This window comes from Ascaphus truei, chromosome 6, assembly GCF_040206685.1.
Source record: "Ascaphus truei isolate aAscTru1 chromosome 6, aAscTru1.hap1, whole genome shotgun sequence".
Classification (NCBI taxonomy): Eukaryota; Metazoa; Chordata; class Amphibia; order Anura; family Ascaphidae; genus Ascaphus; species Ascaphus truei.
The window spans coordinates 32,606,870-32,634,826 of record NC_134488.1 but is presented as its reverse complement, the minus strand read 5'-3'; the positions used below and the strand labels follow the sequence as shown (position 1 = coordinate 32,634,826).

Sequence of the window (27,957 nt, the reverse complement as noted above, 5' to 3'; positions counted from 1 at the left end):
ATTAAGAGCAAGCCTTTTAAAGAGAAGGAAAAATAAGAGCACATACGTTTAAAATGAAGACAGAGACATGTAAGGGAAGTAAACCTTGGATATACATGCTCTATATTATTTTAAAACATTTACATTAACATACATATCTAACTTGGTAAGAAAAATAATGATGGTTGCTGATTAAGCTCAGACACCTTCATAAATCTGTTTTACCCTATCCAGAGAAGCCTGTGGGTACAACAGGGTCTGGGTTAAACCACCGCCTGAAGTTCCCTCTTTGCCCTAATCAAATATGGCCGCCGCGCCTCACCCTTGTCACGCACCAACCCAGAAGCCCCGCCTTTTCCTGTTTTGAGAGAGCGCGCAGAAGCGCGCGCTGCGGCCTTGACTTCCTGTCGCGCGCTCCTCCTGTACCGCACCGCCCAGACGTAGCCGGCGAGCCCCGGACACTCCGCCGCCATGTCCGCCAGCAGCCTCCTGGAGCAGGTACCGCAGCAGCTGGAGGGCACCAGCCGCCTCACATGCCACCAGCAGCACAATGCACACTGCGCTATACTCCCGCACCCACCGCTTTATCCACCTCCTCCCCCAACCCCACCCGTGCCCACCTACTCTCTCACCCCCCAACCCCCCCGTGCGCAACTCCTCTCTCACCCCCCAACCCCCCCGTGCCCACCTCCTCTCTCACCCCCAACCCCCCCCGTGCCCACCTCCTCTCACCCCCCACCCGTCCCACCTCCTCTCTCACCCCCCAACCCCCCCGTGCCCACCTTCTCTCACCCCCCAACCCCACCTGTGCCCACCTCCTCTCTCACCCCCCAACCCCCCCCCCCCGTGCGCACCTCCTCTCTCACCCCCATCCCCCCCCCGTGCGCACCTCCTCTCTCACCCCCCAACCCCCCCCCGTGCCCACCTCCTCTCACCCCCCCCGTGCCCACCTCCTCTCACCCCCCGTGCCCACCTCCTCTCTCACCCCCCAACCCCCCCCGTGCCCACCTTATCTCACCCCCCACCCGTGCCCACCTCCTCTCTCACCCCCCAACCCCCCACCCGTGCCCACCTCCTCTCTCACCCCCAACCCCCCACCCGTGCCCACCTCCTCTCTCACCCCCCAACCCCCCACCCGTGCCCACCTCCTCTCTCGCTCCCCAACCCCCCACCCGTGCCCACCTCCTCTCACCCCCCAACCCCACCCATGCCCACCTCCTCTCTCACCCCCCAACCCCACCCGTGCCCACCTCCTCTCTCACCCCCCAACCTCACCCGTGCCCACCTCCTCTCTCGCCCCCCAACCCCCCACCCGTGCCCACCTCCTCTCTCACCCCCCAACCCCACCCGTGCCCACCTCCTCTCTCACCCCCCAACCCCACCCGTGCCCACCTCCTCTCTCACCCCCCAACCCCACCCGTGCCCACCTCTTCTCTCACCCCCCAACCCCACCCGTGCCCACCTCCTCTCTCACCCCCCAACCCCACCCGTGCCCACCTCCTCTCTCACCCCCCAACCCCACCCGTGCCCACCTCCTCTCTCACCCCCCAACCCCACCCGTGCCCACCTCCTCTCTCACCCCCCAACCCCACCCGTGCCCACCTCTCTCACCCCCCAACCCCACCCGTGCCCACCTCTCTCACCCCCCAACCCCACCCGTGCCCACCTCCTCTCTCACCCCCCAACCCCACCCGTGCGCACCTCCTCTCTCACCCTCCAACCTCCCCCCAGTGCGCACCTCCTCTCTCACCCCCCAACCTCCCCCCGTGCGCACCTCCTCTCTCACCCCCCAACCTCCCCCCCGTGCGCACCTCCTCTCTCACCCCCCAACCTCCCCCCCGTGCCCACCTCCTCTCACCTCCCAACCCCACCCGTGCCCACCTCCTCTCACCTCCCAACCCCACCCGTGCCCACCTCCTCTCTCACCCCCCAACCCCACCCGTGCCCACCTCCTCTCTCACCCCCAACCCCACCCGTGCCCACCTCCTCTCTCACCACCCCACCCGTGCCCACCTCCTCTCACCTCCCAACCCCACCCCCGTGCGCACCTCCTCTCCCACCCCCCACCCCCCCCGTGCGCACCTCCTCTCTCACCCCCCACCCCCCCCCGTGCCCACCTCCTCTCACCCCCAACCCCCCCGTGCCCACCTATCTCACCCCCCGTGCCCACCTATCTCACCCCCCGTGCCCACCTATCTCACCCCCCGTGCCCCCTATCTCGCCCCCCGTGCCCCCTATCTCGCCCCCGTGCCCCCTATCTCACCCCCCCGTGCCCCCCTATCTCACCCCCCGTGCCCCCCTATCTCACCCCCCCGTGCCCCCCTATCTCACCCCCCCCGTGCCCCCCTATCTCACCCCCCCCGTGCCCCCCTATCTCACCCCCCCGTGCCCCCCTATCTCACCCCCCCCGTGCCCCCCTATCTCACCCCCCCGTGCCCCCCTATCTCACCCCCCCGTGCCCCCCTATCTCACCCCCCCGTGCCCCCCTATCTCACCCCCCCGTGCCCCCCTATCTCACCCCCCCGTGCCCCCCTATCTCACCCCCCCGTGCCCCCCTATCTCACCCCCCCCGTGCCCCCCTATCTCGCCCCCCGTGCCCCCCTATCTCGCCCCCCGTGCCCCCCTATCTCGCCCCCCGTGCCCCCCTATCTCGCCCCCCGTGCCCCCCTATCTCGCCCCCCGTGCCCCCCTATCTCGCCCCCCGTGCCCCCCTATCTCGCCCCCGTGCCCCCCTATCTCGCCCCCCGTGCCCCCCTATCTCGCCCCCCGTGCCCCCCTATCTCGCCCCCCGTGCCCCCCTATCTCGCCCCCCGTGCCCCCCTATCTCGCCCCCCGTGCCCCCCTATCTCGCCCCCCGTGCCCCCCTATCTCGCCCCCCGTGCCCCCCTATCTCGCCCCCCGTGCCCCCCTATCTCACCCCCCGTGCCCCCCTATCTCACCCCCCGTGCCCCCCTATCTCACCCCCCGTGCCCCCCTATCTCACCCCCCGTGCCCCCCTATCTCACCCCCCGTGCCCCCCTATCTCACCCCCCGTGCCCCCCTATCTCACCCCCCGTGCCCCCCTATCTCACCCCCCGTGCCCCCCTATCTCACCCCCCGTGCCCCCCTATCTCACCCCCCGTGCCCCCCTATCTCACCCCCCGTGCCCCCCTATCTCACCCCCCGTGCCCCCCTATCTCACCCCCCGTGCCCCCCTATCTCACCCCCCGTGCCCCCCTATCTCACCCCCCGTGCCCCCCTATCTCACCCCCCGTGCCCCCCTATCTCACCCCCCGTGCCCCCCTATCTCACCCCCCGTGCCCCCCTATCTCACCCCCCGTGCCCCCCTATCTCACCCCCCGTGCCCCCCTATCTCACCCCCCGTGCCCCCCTATCTCACCCCCCGTGCCCCCCTATCTCACCCCCCGTGCCCCCCTATCTCACCCCCCCGTGCCCCCCTATCTCACCCCCCGTGCCCCCCTATCTCACCCCCCGTGCCCCCCTATCTCACCCCCCGTGCCCCCCTATCTCACCCCCCGTGCCCCCCTATCTCACCCCCCGTGCCCCCCCTATCTCACCCCCCGTGCCCCCCTATCTCACCCCCCCGTGCCCCCCTATCTCACCCCCCCGTGCCCCCCTATCTCACCCCCCCGTGCCCCCCTATCCCCCCTATCTCACCCCCTCTTCTCTCCCCCCCGTGACCCCCCTCTTGTCTCCCCCCCGTGACCCCCCTCTTGTCTCCCCCCCGTGACCCCCCTCTTGTCTCCCCCCCGTCACCCCCCTCTTGTCTCCCCCCCCCCGTGACCCCCCTCTTGTCGACCCCCCTCTTGTCGACCCCCCGTCACCCCCCTCTTCTCTCGACCCCCCCGTCACCCCCTCTTCTCTCGACCCCCCCGTCACCCCCTCTTCCCTCGACCCCCCCGTCACCCCCTCTTCCCTCGACCCCCCCGTCACCCCCTCTTCCCTCGACCCCCCCCGTCACCCCCTCTTCCCTCGACCCCCCCCGTCACCCCCTCTTCCCTCTGACCCCCCCCGTGACCCCCTCTTCCCTCTGACCCCCCCGTGACCCCCTCTTCCCTCTGACCCCCCGTGAGTCCCTCTTCCCTCTGACCCCCCCGTGAGTCCCTCTGACCCCCCCCGTGAGCCCCTCTTCTGTCCCCCCCGTGCCCCCCTCTTCTCTCCCCCCCGTGCCCCCCTCTTCTCTCCCCCCCGTGCCCCCCCTCTTCTCTCGACCCCCCGTGACCCCCCTCTTCTCTCGACTCCCCCGTCACCCCCTCTTCTCTCGCCCCCCGTCACCCCCTCTTCTCTCGACCCCCCCCCCCGTCACCCCCTCTTCTCTCGACCCCCCCGTCACCCCCCTCTTCCCTCGACCCCCCCGTGACCCCCTCTTCCCTCGACCCCCCCGTGACCCCCTCTTCCCTCTGACCCCCCGTGAGTCCCTCTTCCCTCTGACCTCCCCGTGAGTCCCTCTTCCCTCTGACCCCCCCGTGAGCCCCTCTTCTCTCCCCCCCGTGCCCCCCTCTTCTCTCCCCCCCGTGCCCCCCTCTTCTCTCCCCCCCGTGCCCCCCTCTTCTCTCCCCCCCGTGCCCCCCTCTTCTCTCCCCCCCGTGCCCCCCTCTTCTCTCGACTCCCCCGTGACCCCCTCTTCTCTCGCCCCCCGTGACCCCCTCTTCTCTCGACCCCCCCCGTGGCCCCCTCTTCTCTCGCCCCCCCCGTGACCCCCTCTTCTCTCGACCCCCCCGTGACCCCCTCTTCTCTCGACCCCCCCCGTGACCCCCTCTTCTCTCGACCCCCCCGTGACCCCCTCTTCTCTCGACCCCCCCGTGACCCCCTCTTCTCTCGACCCCCCCGTGACCCCCTCTTCTCTCGACCCCCCCTTCTCTCGACCCCCCCTTCTCTCGACCCCCCTCTTCTCTCGACCCCCCCGTGACCCCCTCTTCTCTCGACCCCCCCGTGACCCCCTCTTCTCTCGACCCCCCCCGTGACCCCCTCTTCTCTCGACCCCCCACGTGACCCCCTCTTCCCTCGACCCCCCCGTGACCCCCTCTTCCCTCGACCCCCCCGTGACCCCCTCTTCCCTCTGACCCCCCGTGAGTCCCTCTTCCCTCTGACCTCCCCGTGAGTCCCTCTTCCCTCTGACCCCCCCCGTGAGCCCCTCTTCTCTCCCCCCCGTGCCCCCCTCTTCTCTCCCCCCCGTGCCCCCCTCTTCTCTCCCCCCCGTGCCCCCCTCTTCTCTCCCCCCCGTGCCCCCCTCTTCTCTCCCCCCCGTGCCCCCCTCTTCTCTCCCCCCCGTGCCCCCCTCTTCTCTCGACTCCCCCGTGACCCCCTCTTCTCTCGCCCCCCGTGACCCCCTCTTCTCTCGACCCCCCCCGTGGCCCCCTCTTCTCTCGACCCCCCCCCCCGTGGCCCCCTCTTCTCTCGCCCCCCCCGTGACCCCCTCTTCTCTCGCCCCCCCCGTGACCCCCTCTTCTCTCGACCCCCCCGTGACCCCCTCTTCTCTCGACCCCCCCGTGACCCCCTCTTCTCTCGACCCCCCCGTGACCCCCTCTTCTCTCGACCCCCCCGTGACCCCCTCTTCTCTCGACCCCCCCGTGACCCCCTCTTCTCTCGACCCCCCCTTCTCTCGACCCCCCTCTTCTCTCGACCCCCCCTTCTCTCGACCCCCCCCTTCTCTCGACCCCCCTCTTCTCTCGACCCCCCCTTCTCTCGACCCCCCTCTTCTCTCGACCCCCCCTTCTCTCGACCACCCCGTGACCCCCTCTTCTCTCGACCCCCCCGTGACCCCCTCTTCTCTCCCCCCCGTGCCCACCCTCTTCTCTCCCCCCCGTGCCCACCCTCTTCTCTCCCCCCCGTGCCCACCCTCTTCTCTCCCCCCCGTGCCCACCCTCTTCTCTCCCCCCCGTGCCCACCCTCTTCTCTCCCCCCCGTGCCCACCCTCTTCTCTCCCCCCCGTGCCCACCCTCTTCTCTCCCCCCCGTGCTCCCCTCTTCTCTCCCCCCGTGCCCCCCTCTTCTCTCCCCCCCGTGCCCCCCTCTTCTCTCCCCCCCGTGCCCCCCCTCTTCTCTCCCCCCCGTGCCCCCCCTCTTCTCTCCCCCCGTGCCCCCCTCTTCTCTCCCCCCGTGCCCCCCTCTTCTCTCCCCCCCGTGCCCCCCTCTTCTCTCCCCCCCGTGCCCCCCTCTCTCCCCTCCGTGCCCCCCTCTTCTCTCCCCCCCGTGCCCCCCTCTTCTCTCCCCCCTTGCCCCCCTCTTCTCTCCCCCCGTGCCCCCCTCTTCTCTCCCCCCGTGCCCCCCTCTTCTCTCCCCCCGTGCCCCCCTCTTCTCTCCCCCCGTGCCCCCCTCTTCTCTCCCCCCGTGCCCCCCTCTTCTCTCCCCCCGTGCCCCCCTCTTCTCTCCCCCCGTGCCCCTCTCTTCTCTCCCCCCGTGCCCCTCCTCTTCTCTCCCCCCGTGCCCCTCCTCTTCTCTCCCCCCGTGCCCCTCCTCTTCTCTCCCCCCCGTGCCCCTCCTCTTCTCTCCCCCCCGTGCCCCCCCTCTTCTCTCCCCCCGTGCCCCCCTTCTTCTCTCTCTCCCCCGTGCCCCTCCTCTTCTCTCTCCCCCCCCGTGCCCCCACTCTTCTCTCTCCCCCCGTGCCCCCCCTCTTCTCTCTCCCCCCCGTGCCCCCCCTCTTCTCTCTCCCCCCGTGCCCCCCCTCTTCTCTCTCCCCCCCGTGCCCCCCCTCTTCTCTCTCCCCCCCGTGCCCCCCCTCTTCTCTCTCCCCCCCGTGCCCCCCCTCTTCTCTCTCCCCCCCGTGCCCCCCTCTTCTCTCTCCCCCCCGTGCCCCCCCTCTTCTCTCTCCCCCCGTGCCCCCCCTCTTCTCTCTCCCCCCGTGCCCCCCCTCTTCTCTCTCCCCCCGTGCCCCCCCTCTTCTCTCTCCCCCCGTGCCCCCCCTCTTCTCTCTCCCCCCGTGCCCCCCCTCTTCTCTCTCCCCCCGTGCCCCCCCTCTTCTCTCTCCCCCCGTGACCCCCCTCTTCTCTCTCCCCCCGTGCCCCCCCTCTTCTCTCTCCCCCCGTGACCCCCCTCTTCTCTCTCCCCCCGTGACCCCTCTTCTCTCTCCCCCCGTGACCCCCCTCTTCTCTCTCCCCCCGTGACCCCCCTCTTCTCTCTCCCCCCGTGACCCCCCTCTTCTCTCTCCCCCCGTGACCCCCCTCTTCTCTCTCCCCCCGTGACCCCCCTCTTCTCTCTCCCCCCGTGACCCCCCTCTTCTCTCCCCCCGTGACCCCCCTCTTCTCTCTCCCCCCTGTGACCCCCCTCTTCTCCCCCCCCGTGACCCCCCAATTCTCTCTCCTCCCCCCGTGCTCCCCTCTTCTCGCTCCTCCCCCCGTGCCCCCCTCTTCTTGCTCTCCCCCTCTTGTCGCCCCCCCGTGCCCCCCCTCTTCTCGCCCTCCCCCTCTTGTCGCCCCCCGTGCCCCCCCTCTTCTCGCCCCCGTGCCCCCCCTCTTCTCGCCCCCCGTGCCCCCCCTCTTCTCGCCCCCCGTGCCCCCCCCTCTTCTCGCCCCCCCTCTTCTCTCGCCCCCCGTGCCCCCCTCTTCTCTCTCCCCCCGTGCCCCCCTCTTCTCTCTCCCCCCGTGCCTCCCCTCTTCTCTCTCCCCCCGTGCCCCCCGCTCTTCTCTCTCCCCCCCGTGCCCCCCCTCTTCTCTCTCCCCCCGTGCCCCCCCTCTTCTCTCCCCCCGTGCCCCCCCTCTTCTCTCTCCCCCCGTGCCCCCCCTCTTCTCTCTCCCCCCGTGCCCCCCCTCTTCTCTCTCCCCCCGTGCCCCCCCTCTTCTCTCTCCCCCCCGTGCCCCCCCTCTTCTCTCTCCCCCCGTGCCCCCCCTCTTCTCTCTCCCCCCCGTGCCCCCCCTCTTCTCTCTCCCCCCCGTGCCCCCCCTCTTCTCTCTCCCCCCCGTGCCCCCCCTCTTCTCTCTCCCCCCCGTGCCCCCCCTCTTCTCTCTCCCCCCCGTGCCCCCCCTCTTCTCTCTCCCCCCCGTGCCCCCCCTCTTCTCTCTCCCCCCCGTGCCCCCCCTCTTCTCTCTCCCCCCCTGTGACGCCCCTCTTCTCCCCCCCCTCCGTGACCCCCCAATTCTCTCTCCTCCCCCCGTGCCCCCCTCTTCTCGCTCCTCCCCCCGTGCCCCCCTCTTCTTGCTCTCCCCCTCTTGTCGCCCCCCGTGCCCCCCCTCTTCTCGCCCCCCGTGCCCCCCCTCTTCTCGCCCCCCGTGCCCCCCCTCTTCTCGCCCCCCGTGCCCCCCCTCTTCTCGCCCCCCGTGCCCCCCCTCTTCTCGCCCCCCGTGCCCCCCCTCTTCTCGCCCCCCGTGCCCCCCCTCTTCTCGCCCCCCGTGCCCCCCCTCTTCTCGCCCCCGTGCCCCCCCTCTTCTCGCCCTCCCGTGCCCCCCTCTTCTCGCCCCCCGTGCCCCCCCTCTTCTCGCCCCCCGTGCCCCCCCTCTTCTCGCCCCCCGTGCCCCCCCTCTTCTCGCCCCCCCGTGCCCCCCCTCTTCTCGCCCCCCCGTGCCCCCCCTCTTCTCGCCCCCTGTGCCCGCCCCCGTGCCCCCCTCTTCTCGCCCCCCCGTGCCCCCCTCTTCTCGCCCCCCGTGCCCCCCCTCTTCTCGCCCCCCGTGCCCCCCCTCTTCTCGCCCCCCGTGCCCCCCCTCTTCTCGCCCCCCGTGCCCCCCCTCTTCTCGCCCCCCGTGCCCCCCCTGTTCTCGCCCCCCCGTGCCCCCCTCTTTTCTCGCCCCCCCGTGCCCCCCTCTTCTCGCCCCCCCGTGCCCCCTCTTCTCGCCCCCCCGTGCCCCCTCTTCTCGCCCCCCCGTGCCCCCTCTTCTCGCCCCCCGTGCCCCCCTCTTCTCGCCCCCCCGTGCCCCCCTCTTCTCGCCCCCCCGTGCCCCCCTCTTCTCGCCCCCCCGTGCCCCCCTCTTCTCGCCCCCCCGTGCCCCCCTCTTCTCGCCCCCCCGTGCCCCCCCTCTTCTCGCCCCCCGTGCCCTCCCCCTCTTCTTGCCTGCGCTCCCATGCCCCCCCTCTTCTCGCCCCCCCCCCTCTTCTCGCCTCCCCCCCCGTGCCCCTCCCTCTTCTCGCCCCCCCCCCTCTTCTCGCCTCCCCCCCCGTGCCCCTCCCTCTTCTGTCGTTGCTTCCCCCTTTGACCACCAGAGTTGATTTGCTGTGTCTTATCTCTATTTTCTCTCCCCCTCGGTCTGCTGCAGAGACCTAAAGGACAAGGAAACAAAGGTGAGCTGGGGGGGGGGAAGAGGCTGGGGGGGGGAGAGGCTGGGGGGAGAAGGGGTGTTTCAGTGCAACCCTTTCCTCACCAATAACCTGCACTTCTCTCTCTCAGTACAAAACGGGGCTGCTCACCAGAAGGACAGGTTAAATGATGATGAATATGAGCCCTATCTGAACCCGCAGGCGCGACAGGTGAGCGCCAGACGGATGATCCTGACATGAGCATCCTAGAGCAGGGTGTTGGGGTGCTTAAAACTGCCCATCACCCACAATTCCCCCCCCGCCCCAGTGGCCATCACCAATCTCTTCCCCCCCCCCCCCAGTGGCCGCCATCACCCCCCCCTCCCCCAGTGGCCGCCATCACCCCCCCCCCCCCCCAGTGGCCATCATCACCCCCCCCCCCCCCAGTGGCCATCATCACCCCCCCCCCCTGTGGCCATCATCACCAAAAGTGGCCATCACCACCACCCCTCCCCAGTGGCCATCATCACCTCCCCCCCAGTGGCCATCCCCACCACCCCTCCCCAGTGGCCATCATCACCTCCCCCCCAGTGGCCATCACCACCACCCCTCCCCAGTGGCCATCACCACCACCCCTCCCCAGTGGCCATCCCCACCACCCCTCCCCAGTGGCCATCACCACCACCCCTCCCCAGTGGCCATCACCACCACCCCTCCCCAGTGGCCATCATCACCTCCCCCCCAGTGGCCACCACCACCACCCCTCCCCAGTGGCCACCACCACCACCCCTCCCCAGTGGCCATCACCACCCCTCCCCAGTGGCCATCCCCACCACCCCTCCCCAGTGGCCATCACCACCACCCCTCCCCAGTGGCCACCACCACCACCCCTCCCCAGTGGCCATCACCACCACCCCTCCCCAGTGGCCATCACCACCACCCCTCCCCAGTGGCCATCATCACCTCCCCCCCAGTGGCCACCACCACCACCCCTCCCCAGTGGCCATCACCACCACCCCTCCCCAGTGGCCATCCCCACCACCCCTCCCCAGTGGCCATCACCACCACCCCTCCCCAGTGGCCACCACCACCACCCCTCCCCAGTGGCCACCACCACCACCCCTCCCTTAGTGGCCACCACCACCACCCCTCCCCAGTGGCCATCATCACCTCCACCCCTCCCCAGTGGCCACCACCACCACCCCTCCCCAGTGGCCACCCCCCCCCCCCCCCCATTAGCCACCCCCCCCCCCCAGTGGCCATCTAGCTCATGCTGGAAGCGCTGCATGGATTATCTTTCCTTTACACAAGCTCCCCCCCCCTCTCGTGTTGTGTTTTTGGCAGAGCAATGCGTACACCGCCATGTCGGACTCCTACCTGCCGAGTTACTACAGCCCGTCCATCGGCTTCTCCTACTCCCTGAGCGAGGCGGCCTGGTCCACCGGAGGGGACCCCCAGCCCACCGTGCCCTACCTGGCTTCATATGGGCAACTGAGCAACGGGGAGCCCCACTTCCTGCCGGACGCCATGTTCGGACAGCCAGGGCCACTTGGCAGCACCCCCTTCCTGGGGCAGCCCGGCTTCAACTTTTTCCCCAGCGGCATGGACTTCGCGGCCTGGGGCAGCGGGGGCAGCTCACCGGGCCAGTCCGCCCCCAACTCGGGTTACGGGGGCAGCTACGCCTATGCGCCCAGCACCCTGGGGGGCGCCATGTTGGAGGGGCAGACGTCGTTTGCTGGGGAAACAGGAAGCAAGGCACCAGGCGTGAGTGTCCTCGAGCAGGGCATGGGGGTGCTGAAGCTGGGTTTTGAGGGGGGAGGCCTCAAGGCGGTGGGGAGCACCCCGGCTACCATTGCTCCTCCCAAGCCGGCCTCCTGGGCGGACATAGCCAGCAAGCCCGCCAAGCAGCTACCCAAGGGCAAGGGCAGCTCTGGCATCCTCCCACCCCCCATCAAACACAACATGGACATAGGGACTTGGGATAACAAGGGCGCCAAGCTGCCGCCGGCTGGTGTCAGCCAGCAGTCTCTGCAGCCACTGGTTCTGAGCGCTCAGCCCCCCATCACCCTCCAGCAGCTGCCTCCTGCCGCTCCCCCAGCTCTCCAGCAGCAGCCTCCGCCGCCCGCGCGCTGGACGGCCCCGCGCAACCGCGGCACGGTCTTCGCGCAGGGCGGGTTGGACCTGACCGGCGGCCCCGGGCAGCCCGTGTGCGGAGTCCTGCTCCCCTCGGCGGAGCCGCACCCCGTGCTGGAGAAGCTCCGCACCGCCAACAACTACAACCCCAGGGACTTTGACTGCAGCCCCAAGCACGGGCGCGTGTTCATCGTCAAGAGCTACTCGGAGGACGATATCCACCGCTCCATCAAGTACAATGTGTGGTGCAGCACGGAGCACGGCAACAAGCGGCTGGACGCGGCCTACCGCTCCATGAACAGCAAGGGCCCCGTCTACCTGCTCTTCAGCGTCAACGGCAGCGGGCACTTCTGCGGGGTGGCAGAGATGCGCTCGGCGGTGGACTATAACACGTGCGCCGGCGTGTGGTCGCAGGACAAGTGGAAGGGGCGCTTTGACGTGCGCTGGCTGTTCGTGAAGGATGTGCCCAACGGACAGCTACGGCACATCCGGCTGGAGAACAACGAGAACAAGCCGGTCACCAACTCCAGGGACACTCAGGAGGTGCCGCTGGACAAGGCGCGGCAGGTGCTAAGAATCATCGCCGGCTACAAGCACACCACCTCCATCTTCGACGACTTCTCGCACTACGAGAAGAGGCAGGAGGAGGAGGACATCGTCAAGAAGGTAACTGCCTCTGGGTGGTGGGTGGGTGGGTGGGTGTGTGTGTGTGGGGGCATGTCACACGGGAGACCAGGCAATTGCACCTTTTATGCCAGGATCATTTCACTGAGCAAAACGAGTTCATGAAATGTAAATGTATTCACAGGCAAAGGGAAACACACAATGTTACACAATTTGCAGCAAAAAGGCACACTTACTTGGGCATTGGGGGTTGAAAACAAACAATACTTCCCTAGGTGATGGGGCTTCTCGCCGAAGCGTACCCTAAAAGTCTTAGAAGGGAAATCACCGTGCCTTTCCAAGCGTCCCAGCTCCCTCCCGCTCCCAAAGGCTGCAGTTCACTTACTGCTTAGAGTCTTAGGAAACTTTAGAGAGCCGTAGAAGTCTGGAAAACTTAAAACTAACTCAGACGACCCTTAGAAACTTTAGGGAAACCTTAGAAACCGCATCTGAGCTGCGGAAGGGTTTTTAAAAGCTCTCCGGTTCATTCACAGCCTACAGCCCAATCAAAAAGCCTGAGGAATGTCTCGGCAGCTAATCAGAGCGGGGCTAATCGCCATTAGCGATAGTTGTAATTAGGTTTTTAGCAACGTCGCTGGCGACAAGGCCAGTGACGTCACTAAAGGGGACGGGCCGCGCAATTTGATTGCTTTAGAGACAGTCTCAAATTTTTAGTCGCTCCGTCACGCTGAATATAAGCGCACGTGACGGAGTCAATTGATTTGTTTTGGAGCGCCGTCGCAGGCACTATAAGCGCAGCCTAAGTATCTTTGGTGACGAGGGATAGACTGAGAACTGGTACTTTTTAGTCCCACTAGCCATATGCCTCACGCTGCAAAACCTGACTTTTAGACTCCTAACAAAACCTTAACAAAAGTCTTATATATAGCTGGAGCCCCCCGGAACCCCTATACTGGGTTCAGGGTGATCTGGGCATCCCTACGTATACTAGGGACCCCTTGCCTGTCAGGGACACCTCACATCCCTATGCCCCTTTTACCTTTCTGGTCTGTGCTGAAGCAGGGAACTTGGTGTAACTGTTATCATATCACTATATCCCCGGGAATCTGACTTGATTCCCGGATACACTTTTGGATTGGCCGGCAACTCTAGGCCCCGTCTACCTAGACACAATGTGACCGCACTTTCTCCGCAAACCCCCCCTTGAAACTCACAGCCTGAGAATCTCCACTGGTCAGCACTCCTGGAAAGGTAAAACACACACAAATTCTTTATTGTTGCACAATCACATACATTTCATGTACAACCAATGGGTCCAAGAGCTGACACTCTAAATCCACAAATATGGTTCAGAGGTAACCAGCCGGGCATAATACCTTTATTGATGGCCTGGTTACCCCTTCACCGTCACAGGGGTACAGTAGCACAGTCCTGTTACTCTGTGCGCACGTTGGCTTGGTGGCAGCCGATGGGACACTTTTTGGACAGTGGCAAGTGCGTTTGGCATGTCAGAAAGCCTTTGGTAATGTAACCGCCGCTTGGCAAATGCAAGAGACCAAATGACCGGGATGTGTTGACCGCCTTGGGGGGGTCAGGAGCGCACAGTGACCCAAATGAGTTGCGTTAAATTGGGTTGAACTTAAAATGACTGTAATATGCTCCTTGCAAAGATGCAATCCCCCCTGAAGCCCCAGTCTGCGCTGCAATATAATATCATGGGGGGTCCCTCTGATATCCACAAAGCAAGGGGGGATTTGTGGATATCGGTTTGGAAGAGATATCAGAAACGTAAATATATTTCAGGGTCTGAGTGGAGGAGTGGAGCCCTTTTTTGATTGCATTATATTCACTTGTCGGCATTATATTCGCTTGTAGGCATTATATTCACTTTTCTGCATTATATTCGCTTGTCGGCGTTATATTCACTTGTCGGCGTTATATTCGCTTGTAGGCATTATATTCACTTTTCTGCATTATATTCGCTTGTCGGCGTTATATTCACTTGTCGGCGTTATATTCGCTTGTAGGCATTATATTCACTTTTCTGCATTATATTCGCTTGTCGGCGTTATATTCACTTGTCGGCATTATATTCACTTTTCTGCATTATATTCGCTTGTCGGCGTTATATTCACTTGTCGGCGTTATATTCACTTGTCGGCGTTATATTCACTTGTCGGCGTTATATTCACTTGTCGGCGTTATAGTCACTTGTCGGCGTTATAGTCACTTGTCGGCGTTATATTCACTTGTCGGCGTTATATTCACTTGTCGGCGTTATAGTCACTTGTCGGCATTATATTCACTTGTCGGCATTATATTCACTTGTCGGCGTTATATTCACTTTTCTGCATTATATTCGCTTGTCGGCGTTATATTCACTTGTCGGCATTATATTCACTTGTCGGCGTTATAGTCACTTGTCGGCGTTATATTCGCTTGTCGGCGTTATATTCACTTGTCGGCATTATATTCACTTGTCGGCGTTATAGTCACTTGTCGGCGTTATAGTCATTTGTCGGCGTTATATTCACTTGTCGGCGTTATAGTCACTTGTCGGCGTTATATTCGCTTGTCGGCGTTATATTCACTTGTCGGCGTTATAGTCACTTGTCGGCGTTATATTCACTTGTCGGCGTTATAGTCACTTGTCGGCGTTATATTCACTTGTCGGCGTTATATTCACTTGTAGGCGTTATATTCACTTGTCGGCGTTATAGTCACTTGTCGGCGTTATAGTCCCTTGTCGGCGTTATAGTCACTTGTCTGCGTTATATTCACTTGTCGGCGTTATATTCACTTGTCGGCGTTATAGTCACTTGTCGGCGTTATAGTCACTTGTCGGCGTTATAGTCCCTTGTCGGCGTTATAGTCCCTTGTCGGCGTTATAGTCCCTTGTTGGCGTTATAGTCCCTTGTCGGCGTTATAGTCACTTGTCGGCGTTATATTCACTTGTCGGCGTTATATTCACTTGTCGGCGTTATAGTCACTTGTCGGCGTTATAGTCACTTGTCGGCGTTATAGTCACTTGTCGGCGTTATATTCGCTTGTCGGCGTTATATTCGCTTGTCGGCGTTATATTCGCTTGTCGGCGTTATATTCGCTTGTCGGCGTTATAGTCGCTTGTCGGCGTTATATTCACTTGTCGGCGTTATATTCGCTTGTCGGCGTTAGTCACTTGTCGGCGTTATATTCACTTGTCGGCATTATATTCGCTTGTCGGCGTTATATTCGCTTGTCGGCGTTATATTCACTTGTCGGCATTATAGTCACTTGTCGGCATTATATTCGCTTGTCGGCGTTATATTCACTTGTCGGCGTTATAGTCACTTGTCGGCGTTATATTCACTTGTCGGCGTTATATTCACTTGTCGGCGTTATAGTCACTTGTCGGCGTTATATTCACTTGTCGGCATTATATTCACTTGTCGGCGTTATATTCACTTGTCGGCGTTATATTCACTTGTCGGCGTTATATTCACTTGTCGGCGTTATAGTCACTTGTCGGCGTTATAGTCACTTGTCGGCGTTATAGTCACTTGTCGGCGTTATATTCACTTGTCGGCGTTATATTCGCTTGTCGGCATTATATTCGCTTGTCGGCATTATATTCACTTGTCGGCGTTATAGTCACTTGTCGGCGTTATAGTCACTTGTCGGCGTTATATTCACTTGTCGGCGTTATAGTCACTTGTCGGCGTTATATTCACTTGTCGGCGTTATATTCACTTGTCGGCGTTATAGTCACTTGTCGGCGTTATAGTCACTTGTCGGCGTTATATTCACTTGTCGGCGTTATAGTCACTTGTCGGCGTTATATTCACTTGTCGGCGTTATATTCACTTGTCGGCGTTATAGTCACTTGTCGGCGTTATAGTCACTTGTCGGCGTTATATTCACTTGTCGGCGTTATAGTCACTTGTCGGCGTTATAGTCACTTGTCGGCGTTATATTCACTTGTCGGCGTTATAGTCACTTGTCGGCGTTATAGTCACTTGTCGGCGTTATAGTCACTTGTCGGCGTTATATTCACTTGTCGGCGTTATAGTCACTTGTCGGCGTTATAGTCACTTGTCGGCGTTATATTCACTTGTCGGCGTTATATTCACTTGTCGGCGTTATAGTCACTTGTCGGCGTTATAGTCCCTTGTCGGCGTTATAGTCACTTGTCTGCGTTATATTCACTTGTCGGCGTTATAGTCCCTTGTCGGCGTTATAGTCCCTTGTCGGCGTTATAGTCCCTTGTCGGCGTTATAGTCCCTTGTCGGCGTTATATTCACTTGTCGGCGTTATATTCACTTGTCGGCGTTATATTCACTTGTCGGCGTTATATTCACTTGTCGGCGTTATAGTCACTTGTCGGCATTATATTCGCTTGTCGGCGTTATATTCCCTTGTCGGCGTTATATTCGCTTGTCGGCGTTATAATCGCTTGTCGGCATTATATTCACTTGTCGGCATTATATTCGCTTGTCGGCATTATATTCGCTTGTCGGCGTTATATTCCCTTGTCGGCGTTATATTCGCTTGTCGGCGTTATATTCGCTTGTCGGCGTTATATTCGCTTGTCGGCGTTATATTCGCTTGTCGGCATTATATTCGCTTGTCGGCGTTATATTCGCTTGTCGGCGTTATATTCGCTTGTCGGCGTTATATTCGCTTGTCGGCATTATATTCACTTGTCGGCATTATATTCACTTGTCGGCATTATATTCGCTTGTCGGCGTTAGTCACTTGTCGGCGTTATATTCACTTGTCGGCATTATATTCGCTTGTCGGCGTTAGTCACTTGTCGGCGTTATATTCACTTGTCGGCATTATATTCGCTTGTCGGCGTTATAGTCACTTGTCGGCATTATAGTCACTTGTCGGCGTTATAGTCACTTGTCGGCATTATATTCACTTGTCGGCATTATATTCACTTGTCGGCATTATAGTCACTTGTCGGCATTATAGTCACTTGTCGGCGTTATATTCGCTTGTCGGCATTATAGTCACTTGTCGGCATTATATTCGCTTGTCGGCGTTAGTCACTTGTCGGCGTTATATTCACTTGTCGGCATTATATTCGCTTGTCGGCGTTAGTCACTTGTCGGCGTTATATTCACTTGTCGGCATTATATTCGCTTGTCGGCGTTATAGTCACTTGTCGGCATTATAGTCACTTGTCGGCGTTATAGTCACTTGTCGGCATTATATTCACTTGTCGGCATTATATTCACTTGTCGGCGTTATAGTCACTTGTCGGCGTTATAGTCACTTGTCGGCGTTATATTCACTTGTCGGCGTTATAGTCACTTGTCGGCGTTATATTCACTTGTCGGCGTTATATTCACTTGTCGGCGTTATATTCACTTGTCGGCGTTATAGTCACTTGTCGGCGTTATAGTCACTTGTCGGCGTTATAGTCACTTGTCGGCGTTATATTCACTTGTCGGCGTTATATTCGCTTGTCGGCATTATATTCGCTTGTCGGCATTATATTCACTTGTCGGCGTTATAGTCACTTGTCGGCGTTATAGTCACTTGTCGGCGTTATATTCACTTGTCGGCGTTATAGTCACTTGTCGGCGTTATATTCACTTGTCGGCGTTATATTCACTTGTCGGCGTTATAGTCACTTGTCGGCGTTATAGTCACTTGTCGGCGTTATATTCACTTGTCGGCGTTATAGTCACTTGTCGGCGTTATATTCACTTGTCGGCGTTATATTCACTTGTCGGCGTTATAGTCACTTGTCGGCGTTATAGTCACTTGTCGGCGTTATATTCACTTGTCGGCGTTATAGTCACTTGTCGGCGTTATAGTCACTTGTCGGCGTTATATTCACTTGTCGGCGTTATAGTCACTTGTCGGCGTTATAGTCACTTGTCGGCGTTATAGTCACTTGTCGGCGTTATAGTCACTTGTCGGCGTTATATTCACTTGTCGGCGTTATAGTCACTTGTCGGCGTTATATTCACTTGTCGGCGTTATATTCACTTGTCGGCGTTATATTCACTTGTCGGCGTTATAGTCACTTGTCGGCGTTATAGTCCCTTGTCGGCGTTATAGTCACTTGTCTGCGTTATATTCACTTGTCGGCGTTATAGTCACTTGTCTGCGTTATATTCACTTGTCGGCGTTATAGTCCCTTGTCGGCGTTATAGTCCCTTGTCGGCGTTATAGTCCCTTGTCGGCGTTATAGTCCCTTGTCGGCGTTATATTCACTTGTCGGCGTTATAGTCACTTGTCGGCGTTATATTCACTTGTCGGCGTTATATTCACTTGTCGGCGTTATAGTCACTTGTCGGCATTATATTCGCTTGTCGGCGTTATATTCCCTTGTCGGCGTTATATTCGCTTGTCGGCGTTATAATCGCTTGTCGGCATTATATTCACTTGTCGGCATTATATTCGCTTGTCGGCATTATATTCGCTTGTCGGCGTTATATTCCCTTGTCGGCGTTATATTCGCTTGTCGGCGTTATATTCGCTTGTCGGCGTTATATTCGCTTGTCGGCGTTATATTCGCTTGTCGGCGTTATATTCGCTTGTCGGCGTTATATTCGCTTGTCGGCGTTATATTCGCTTGTCGGCATTATATTCACTTGTCGGCATTATAGTCACTTGTCGGCATTATATTCGCTTGTCGGCGTTATATTCACTTGTCGGCGTTATAGTCACTTGTCGGCGTTATATTCACTTGTCGGCGTTATAGTCACTTGTCGGCGTTATAGTCACTTGTCGGCGTTATAGTCACTTGTCGGCGTTATAGTCACTTGTCGGCGTTATATTCACTTGTCGGCGTTATAGTCACTTGTCGGCGTTATAGTCACTTGTCGGCGTTATATTCACTTGTCGGCGTTATATTCACTTGTCGGCGTTATAGTCACTTGGCGTTATAGTCACTTGTCGGCATTATAGTCCCTTGTCGGCGTTATATTCACTTGTCGGCGTTATATTCACTTGTCGGCGTTATAGTCACTTGTCGGCGTTATAGTCACTTGTCGGCGTTATAGTCCCTTGTCGGCGTTATAGTCACTTGTCGGCGTTATAGTCACTTGTCGGCGTTATAGTCACTTGTCGGCGTTATATTCACTTGTCGGCGTTATATTCACTTGTCGGCGTTATAGTCACTTGTCGGCGTTATATTCACTTGTCGGCGTTATATTCACTTGTCGGCGTTATAGTCACTTGTCATACATCTGTGAGGAGAGCAGGCATAGATCTGTGAGGAGAGCAGGCACACGTCTATGAGGAGAGCAGGCACACGTCTGTGAGGAGAGCAGGCACACGTCTGTGAGGAGAGCAGGCACACGTCTGTGAGGAGAGCAGGCACACGTCTGTGAGGAGAGCAGGCACACATCTGTGAGGAGAGCAGGCATACATCTGTGAGGGGAGCAGGCACACATCTGTGAGGAGAGCAGGCATAGATCTGTGAGGAGAGCAGGCACACGTCTATGAGGAGAGCAGGCACACGTCTGTGAGGAGAGCAGGCACACGTCTGTGAGGAGAGCAGGCACACATCTGTGAGGAGAGCAGGCATACATCTGTGAGGGGAGCAGGCACACGTCTGTGAGGAGAGCAGGCACACGTCTGTGAGGAGAGCAGGCACACGTCTGTGAGGAGAGCAGGCACACATCTGTGAGGAGAGCAGGCACACATCTGTGAGGAGAGCAGGCATAGATCTATGAGGAGAGCAGGCACACGTCTGTGAGGAGAGCAGGCACACATCTGTGAGGAGAGCAGGCACACATCTGTGAGGAGAGCAGGCATACGTCTGAGGAGAGCAGGCATAGATCTGTGAGGAGAGCAGGCACACATCTGTGAGGAGAGCAGGCATAGATCTGTGAGGAGAGCAGGCACACGTCTGTGAGGAGAGCAGGCACACGTCTGTGAGGAGAGCAGGCACACGTCTGTGAGGAGAGCAGGCATAGATCTGTGAGGAGAGCAGGCATAGATCTGTGAGGAGAGCAGGCACACGTCTGTGAGGAGAGCAGGCACACATCTGTGAGGAGAGCAGGCACACATCTGTGAGGAGAGCAGGCGCACGTCTGTGAGGAGAGCAGGCGCACGTCTGTGAGGAGAGCAGGCGCACGTCTGTGAGGAGAGCAGGCACACGTCTGTGAGGAGAGCAGGCACACGTCTGTGAGGAGAGCAGGCACACGTCTGTGAGGAGAGCAGGCACACGTCTGTGAGGAGAGCAGGCACACGTCTGTGAGGAGAGCAGGCACACGTCTGTGAGGAGAGCAGGCACACGTCTGTGAGGAGAGCAGGCACACGTCTGTGAGGAGAGCAGGCACACGTCTGTGAGGAGAGCAGGCACACGTCTGTGAGGAGAGGCGTCCCCCTTGTGCTTCCACAGGGTATGTGATTGATATGAATAGAGGTTTTCATGTCTGTCCCCTTCCTTGCTGCGAGTGTCTCGTGGTCACTCCGTCCTCCCACTGAGTCTTCCACAGGAATCTTCCAAAATGACAAAGCAAAGCACACAGCGCCCCAGAGGTGACGGGGATAAGTGTAATAAGACAACAAATACATGAACTTGCATATAAGATAAGTGGGTTCCACTTGGTCCAGGTGAGCGCTAAAAAGTCCGAAGTTGTTATTCAGTGTGGAGTCGGTGCCCCAAGTCCCGGGACTGACCACTCGCAGCTCCCGGAAGTGGTAGAAGCCACAGAAGCCACGCAGACCACCGCTAATTCAGCTGCTGCTCTGTGACAGCGTCGCAGCCTCAGCGCCGCGCCGAACTCCCAGCCCCGGCGTGCAGTAACAATGTAACTGCCTCTCAGTCTTGTTAACGAGACATCTATCTTGTGTATTCACTTGTTTTATTACTGATGTGCTCACATATAACGTTAGTGTCACCGTAAGTATTCATAATAATCACTGGTTGGCGTAGAGTGCCACCTTGGTTTTTTCTTTGCTCAGGAGATCCCTCTGAGTCGGTGATTTTCTACTTTTTTTTTTTTTTTGGTTTAGAAACCCTATGTGAAATTCTGAGGAGCCCCAACCCTCTCTAATAGTGCGTCTGAGATCAGATGCATTGTAAGGAACCCCAACCCTCTCTAATAGCGCGTCTGAGATCAGATACATTGTAAGGAACCCCAACTCTCTCTAATAGCGCGTCTGAGATCAGATGCATTGTAAGGAACCCCAACTCTCTCTAATAGCGCGTCTGAGATCAGATGCATTGTAAGGAACCCCAACCCTCTCTAATAGCGCGTCTGGGATCAGATGCATTGTAAGGAACTCCAACCCTCTCTAATAGCGCGTCTGAGATCAGATGGTTTGTAAGGAACCCCAACTCTCTCTAATAGCGCGTCTGAGATCAGATGCATTGTAAGGAACCCCAACTCTCTCTAATAGCGCGTCTGAGATCAGATGCATTGTAAGGAACCCCAACTCTCTCTAATAGCGCGTCTGAGATCAGATGCATTGTAAGGAACCCCAACCCTCTCTAATAGCGCGTCTGGGATCAGATGCATTGTAAGGAACTCCAACCCTCTCTAATAGCGCGTCTGAGATCAGATGGTTTGTAAGGAACCCCAACTCTCTCTAATAGCGCGTCTGAGATCAGATGCATTGTAAGGAACCCCAACCCTCTCTAATAGCGTGTCTGAGATCAGATGCATTGTAAGGAACCCCAACCCTCTCTAATAGCGCGTCTGAGATCAGATGCATTGTAAGGAACCCCAACCCTCTCTAATAGCGTGTCTGAGATCAGATGGTTTGTAAGGAACCCCGACCCTCTCTAATAGCGCGTCTGAGATCAGATGCATTGTAAGGAACTCCAACCCTCTCTAATAGTGCGTCTGGGATCAGATGCATTGTAAGGAACCCCAACCCTCTCTAATAGCGTGTCTGAGATCAGATGCATTGTAAGGAACCCCAACCCTCTCTAATAGCGCGTCTGAGATCAGATGCATTGTAAGGAACCCCAACCCTCTCTAATAGCGTGTCTGAGATCAGATGGTTTGTAAGGAACCCCGACCCTCTCTAATAGCGCGTCTGAGATCAGATGCATTGTAAGGAACCCCAACCCTCTCTAATAGCGCGTCTGAGATCAGATGGTTTGTATGGGGGGGGGGGGGGGGCATGTCTGATGTCAGGACACTGGACCAGCTCAGCAGGACCTCCTGTTTGAGGTGTATTTGTAAAATCTATAAAGACGTGGGGCCGGCTGCTTTCACCTTTTCAGCTGCCCTATTAACGTAGCTGGTACATCAGGGTTTTTGCTTCTTTTTAAGGTATGACCGGTCGGTCTCTGCTGATGCGCGTCTCATCCTATTAAAATCAGCTCTATGTAACCCAAGGGTGGCCAACTCCAATCCTCAGTCAGGCTTTCAGGATATTCCAGGTTCCGCACAGCTGGCTCCCTGCTTCAGCACAGGTGGTGCAGTATTCGACTGAGCCACCTGTGCTGAAGCAGGGATATTCTGAAAAGCTGACCTGTTGGTGGCCTTTGAGGACTGGAGTTGGCCACTCCTGATGTAATGTATTAAGCGTATCGCTGTCCTTTGGTCACCTTTTGTCCTCGGGGGAATTGAATTAAATTGCTGCCAAAGTCAATATTTGAATGATGTTGCAATACTTCCCTAGTGTGTAACTCCTCCGGTGGCTGACGGTGTCACTGCGACCCCCTGCAAGGCTCTGGCAGGGAAGGGGTTACACTGCGACCCCCTGCAAGGCTCTGGCAGGGAAGGGGTTACACTGCGACCCCCTGCAAGGCTCTGGCAGGGAAGGGGTTACACTGCGACCCCCTGCAAGGCTCTGGCAGGGAAGGGGTTACACTGCGACCCCCTGCAAGGCTCTGGCAGGGAATGGGTTACACTGCGACCCCCTGCAAGGCTCTGGCAGGGAATGGGTTACACTGCGACCCTCTGCAGGGCTCTGGCAGGGAAGGGGTTACACTGCGACCCCCTGCAAGGCTCTGGCAGGGAATGGGTTACAATGCGACCCCCTGCAAGGCTCTGGCAGGGAATGGGTTACACTACAATGCTCTGCAGGTCGCTCACACTCTGGCAGGGAATGGGTTACACTGCGACCCCCTGCAAGGCTCTGGCAGGGAATGGGTTACACTGCGACCCTCTGCAGGGCTCTGGCAGGGAAGGGGTTACACTGCGACCCCCTGCAAGGCTCTGGCAGGGAATGGGTTACAATGCGACCCCCTGCAAGGCTCTGGCAGGGAATGGGTTACACTACAATGCTCTGCAGGTCGCTCACACTCTGGCAGGGAAGGGGTTACACTGCGACCCTCTGCAGGGCTCTGGCAGTGATGGGGTTATGCAGAAACAAAATTAAAAACCGGGCGCTTCTTAATCTATAGTGAATAATGCTTAATCTATATAATACAGGTGACAATGATGTGTAATTTTCAATTAATATCACAAATGTGATAAGTGACCTCCACCAATATAAAGTGAATAATAGTAAAATACAAAATGAAAAAAGCAGCTCTACACCCTTTATACGGACTGTCCAGGTCCAGGTAGATCTTGTGTAGGTTTCCAATTGAGCGGAGCGCTGTGTAACTCGTGAACATGAAAGAAAAAATATATATATAATGGTGCAGATAGTACAACAATAGTGATCTAAAAATGTATAAAGTCTCTGCAATGGTTGTACTCACAAATGACAATGTCAAAAATAGACGTATCAGAGACCCTTCTCTCTCTGATAGGAGCCCTTTAATGGATGCCCCCTCAGAGTGGTATCTTGATAGAAATTCAGGAAGCTTGTAGTATATAGATGGTCAAATTTTCTCCCAAGGATGTATAAAGGAAAAGAGAGAACGCACAATGGTATAGTACGGTCTAAAATTGTATTAGCAGCAAAGAACAAATATATGTATGATACACTCACATTTTAAATATGGTATGCGTTGGAGGGAGAGGACAGCTGTAGTTGGAGAGTGCCGGTATCTCCAGGAGCGGCGGAGCACTTCCGCATGCGTCACGTGTACCCGCGTCACGTCCTGTCACGTCTCCGGTCAGGGCGGAAGAAGCTGCCTTGTGTGTCCGTCTCCGTTGGTTTGCCAGCACCTGTCTCCAGTGTTCTCCCCAGCTCTCGATTCTACGCGTTTCGCTGTGGCTTCTTCAGGAATCCGATTCCTGAAGAAGCCACAGCGAAACGCGTAGAATCGATCAGCTGTGGGAGGTGACTGAGCTGGGGAGAACACTGGAGACAGGTGCTGGCAAACCAACGGAGACGGACACACAAGGCAGCTTCTTCCGCCCTGACCGGAGACGTGACAGGACGTGACGCGGGTACACGTGACGCATGCGGAAGTGCTCCGCCGCTCCTGGAGATACCGGCACTCTCCAACTACAGCTGTCCTCTCCCTCCAACGCATACCATATTTAAAATGTGAGTGTATCATACATATATTTGTTCTTTGCTGCTAATACAATTTTAGACCGTACTATACCATTGTGCGTTCTCTCTTTTCCTTTATACATCCTTGGGAGAAAATTTGACCATCTATATACTACAAGCTTCCTGAATCTATCTGCACCATTATATATATTTTTTCTTTCACGTTCACGAGTGATGGGGTTACCCTGCAATGCACACAGATACCCAGTCAGCTAATTTAAGCCCCAAAAGTTAACACAAAATATATATATATATCTGTATGTTTGTATGAAAAAATGTTTCTGTCAGTTTGTGCCCCCTGTGATTGGCCGGCGGACGGTCACAGCTCATTGGCCTGCGGGGTGGGCTGACATCACGGCCACGCCTACGCAGGGCGTGACAGTCACACCACTCTTAGCATATCCCCTCCCCAGTCCTGTAGGGTGGGAATAGGGGGGAACGGGGGGCTCTGTGTTTAGGGAAGAGAAGAGGAAGCTGCAGAGTGAGGTGGCATATACATACACACACATCCGCACACGCACGCACACACACATCCACACGCACACGCACACACATCCGCACGCACACACACATCCGCGCACGCACACACACACACATCCGCACGCACACACACATCCACACGCACACGCACACACACATCCGCACGCACACACACATCCGCACGCACACGCACATCCGCACACGCACATGCGCACGCATCCGCACGCATCCGCACACGCACACACACATCCGCACGCACACACATCCGCACACGCATCCGCACACGCACACACACACCCGCACATGCGCACACACATCCGCACACGCACACACACATCCGCACACGCACGCAGACGCGCACACACATCCACACGCACACCCGCACGCACACACGCATCCGCACACGCACACGCACACGCACACATCCACACGCACACATCCGCACGCACACGCACACAAACATCCGCACGCACACGCACCCACACATCCGCACGCACACACATCCGCACGCACACACGCATCCGCACACGCGCACACACGCATCCGCACACGCGCATCCGCACACTCGCATACGCGCACACTCGCATCCGCACACTCGCATCCGCACACACGCATCCGCATCCGCACACACGCATCCGCCCACACACATCCGCACACACGCTCATACGCACACACGCTCATACGCACACGCACGTATGCACACGCACACGTACACACACATACGCACACGCGCGCAAACACACACACACACATCCGCACACGGACACACACATCCGCACACGCACACACCCCGCACACATTCACTCTTATACATGCACACACCCCACACACCCCACACACATTCATACTAATACATGCATACACACACACATATCCACATTAATACATACACACCCACACATACACAAATTCCACACAAATACATACACACAAACCACACATACACACACCATACAAATACATACACATACCACACCCAAATCCTTACAGGCATACCCAATACAACCCAATGTTTGTATGTCACCCTGCCACGCCGACGCAGGGCATGACGGTCACACCACCCTCAGCGCACCGCCGCCACCCCCCAGGGAGCCGGGAACCAGCCCCCCCCGACCGCTGCAGCCCCCAATGCCTGTGAACACCCTTCCGCCTCACCCCAAACCTCCCCCCCCCCCCCCCCCACAGAGCCGGCGTCGACAACCAACCCGCCACTGCAGCGCACCACGCCACCCCTGCCGGGAACCAGCCCGCCCCCGCAGCGCACCGCCGCCGCCACTCCCGTGCCTGTGAACACCCTCCCGCCTCCCCTCCTACCCCCACAGCGCCCTGCCGCCACCCGCAGCGCTCCGCCGCCGCCACTCCCGTGCCTGTGAATAGCCTCCACCCCTCCTCCCACAGCGCCCTGCCGCCGCCCACGCACCCCCCCCCCTGCCTGTCAACGGGCGGGGGGGCCCAGCAGGGGAAACGGATATCTGAATGGGGGGGCGGCGCTCTGAACGGGTGGGCCGCATTACTTTGAAGGGGGGGAAACGCCGGAGACAGTGAGGGGGGAGTGGAAAACAGTGAGGGGAATGGGGAGAGGGACACTGAGAGGGGGGAAGTGGGAGACAGTGAGGGGAATGGGGAGAGGGACACAGAGAGGGGGGAGTGGGAGACAGTGAGGGGAATGGGGAGAGGGACACAGAGAGGGGGAAGTGGGAGACAGTGAGGGGAATGGGGAGAGGGACACAGAGGGGGGAGTGGGAGACAGTGAGGGGAGAGGGACACAGAGAGGGGGGAGTGGAGAAAGAGGGTGGGAATGGAGAGACGGGGAGCAGAGAGGGAGGGAGGAACATGGAGAGAGGGGTGGAACACGGAGAAAGGAGGGGAGCGACCCCCCACTTAGCCGTCAGAACGGGAGGGGGGGCCGCGCTGTGCACGTGGGGGGCGCATTAATGTGAAGGGGGAAACACACATCTATCACACACACACACACGTACAAATGTACACACGTACACACACACACACAAAATGTACACACACGTATAAAATGTACACACACACACACACACACACACATATATAAAACACACACACACACACACACACACACACACACACACACACACACACACACACACACACACACACACACACACACACACACACACACTCTATACACACACACTCTATACACACACACTCTATACACACACACTCTATACACACACACTCTATACACACACACTCTATACACACACACTATACACACACACAAAATATACATACACACACACACACACACACACACAAAATATACATACACACACACACACACACACACATAAAATATACACACACACATATATAAAACACACACACACACACACACACACACACACACATATATAAAATATACATACACACAACGACCTCTTTATATGGCTGTTTGTATACTGAATCCTGAATTCCTTTTCCTTTGTCTCCCCAGGAGTAGCGAGGCCGTCTCCCCTACTCGGACTTTATCCTAACACGGATGACGCCCTCACCGGAACCGGAAAATGAACTTTAAAAAAAAAAATTAAAAAAGGACCCACAATTCCCCTTTAACGAATGACACCCTAAAATAACAAGGACAAACGGAGGGAACCCCTGAACTTTCAGTAACGGGGAAACCGGGACTGAAAATAAAACACGGGATTAAGTAACATTTTCTTTCTTGTTTCCCAGCCTGAGTGGCTGGAGATTTTGGAAGGCCAAAAATGCCACTTTTTTTTTGTCATTTAATTTGCTTAACGGGGTCGTCCACAGTTCAGCGGAAACCGCCCTTATTTTCTTATTTTACGCTCCCTGCGTATATATGAGGGGGGTTTTTTTTTTGTCGTTACGTTGACCCCGTAACTGGGAGCGGTGAAATTCAAGTTGGAATAACATTTAATCCTAGAGAGGGGGAGGAAATGTATCCCTTTATTTCTTGGAGGGAGCGTTCCATAAGTCCTTTTGAGGGCAGGTCTGACCCTTTGGCTGACAGAAGAGGCATTCAGCAGCAGCAGAGGAGTTAAAAACTCAATAATTAAAAATCCCTTAATTTCCCCCTCATCTTTTCCACAAAAGGAATGTTTTTGAAGGATAAAATACACCTTAAATCCTATTTCAATATTCATTTTTTTCACGCTCCTGTTCCTTGTTAAAGCCATGGAAGTCATCTTCTCTGTAATAAATGTCATATCCTAAGCATTGA

General features: G+C 58.2%; 1 protein-coding gene across 1 annotated transcript; it reads left to right on the top strand.

The window, feature by feature from the left end:
• Positions 1-328: 328 nt before the first annotated feature.
• On the top strand, positions 329-27,957 carry YTHDF2 (YTH N6-methyladenosine RNA binding protein F2). The gene is made up of 5 exons (XM_075603881.1): positions 329-477; positions 9,161-9,185; positions 9,292-9,371; positions 10,485-11,939; positions 27,208-27,957. Exons 1-5 carry the CDS (start codon positions 451-453, stop codon positions 27,211-27,213), a joined length of 1,593 nt encoding a protein of 530 aa, XP_075459996.1. The 5' UTR covers positions 329-450; the 3' UTR covers positions 27,214-27,957.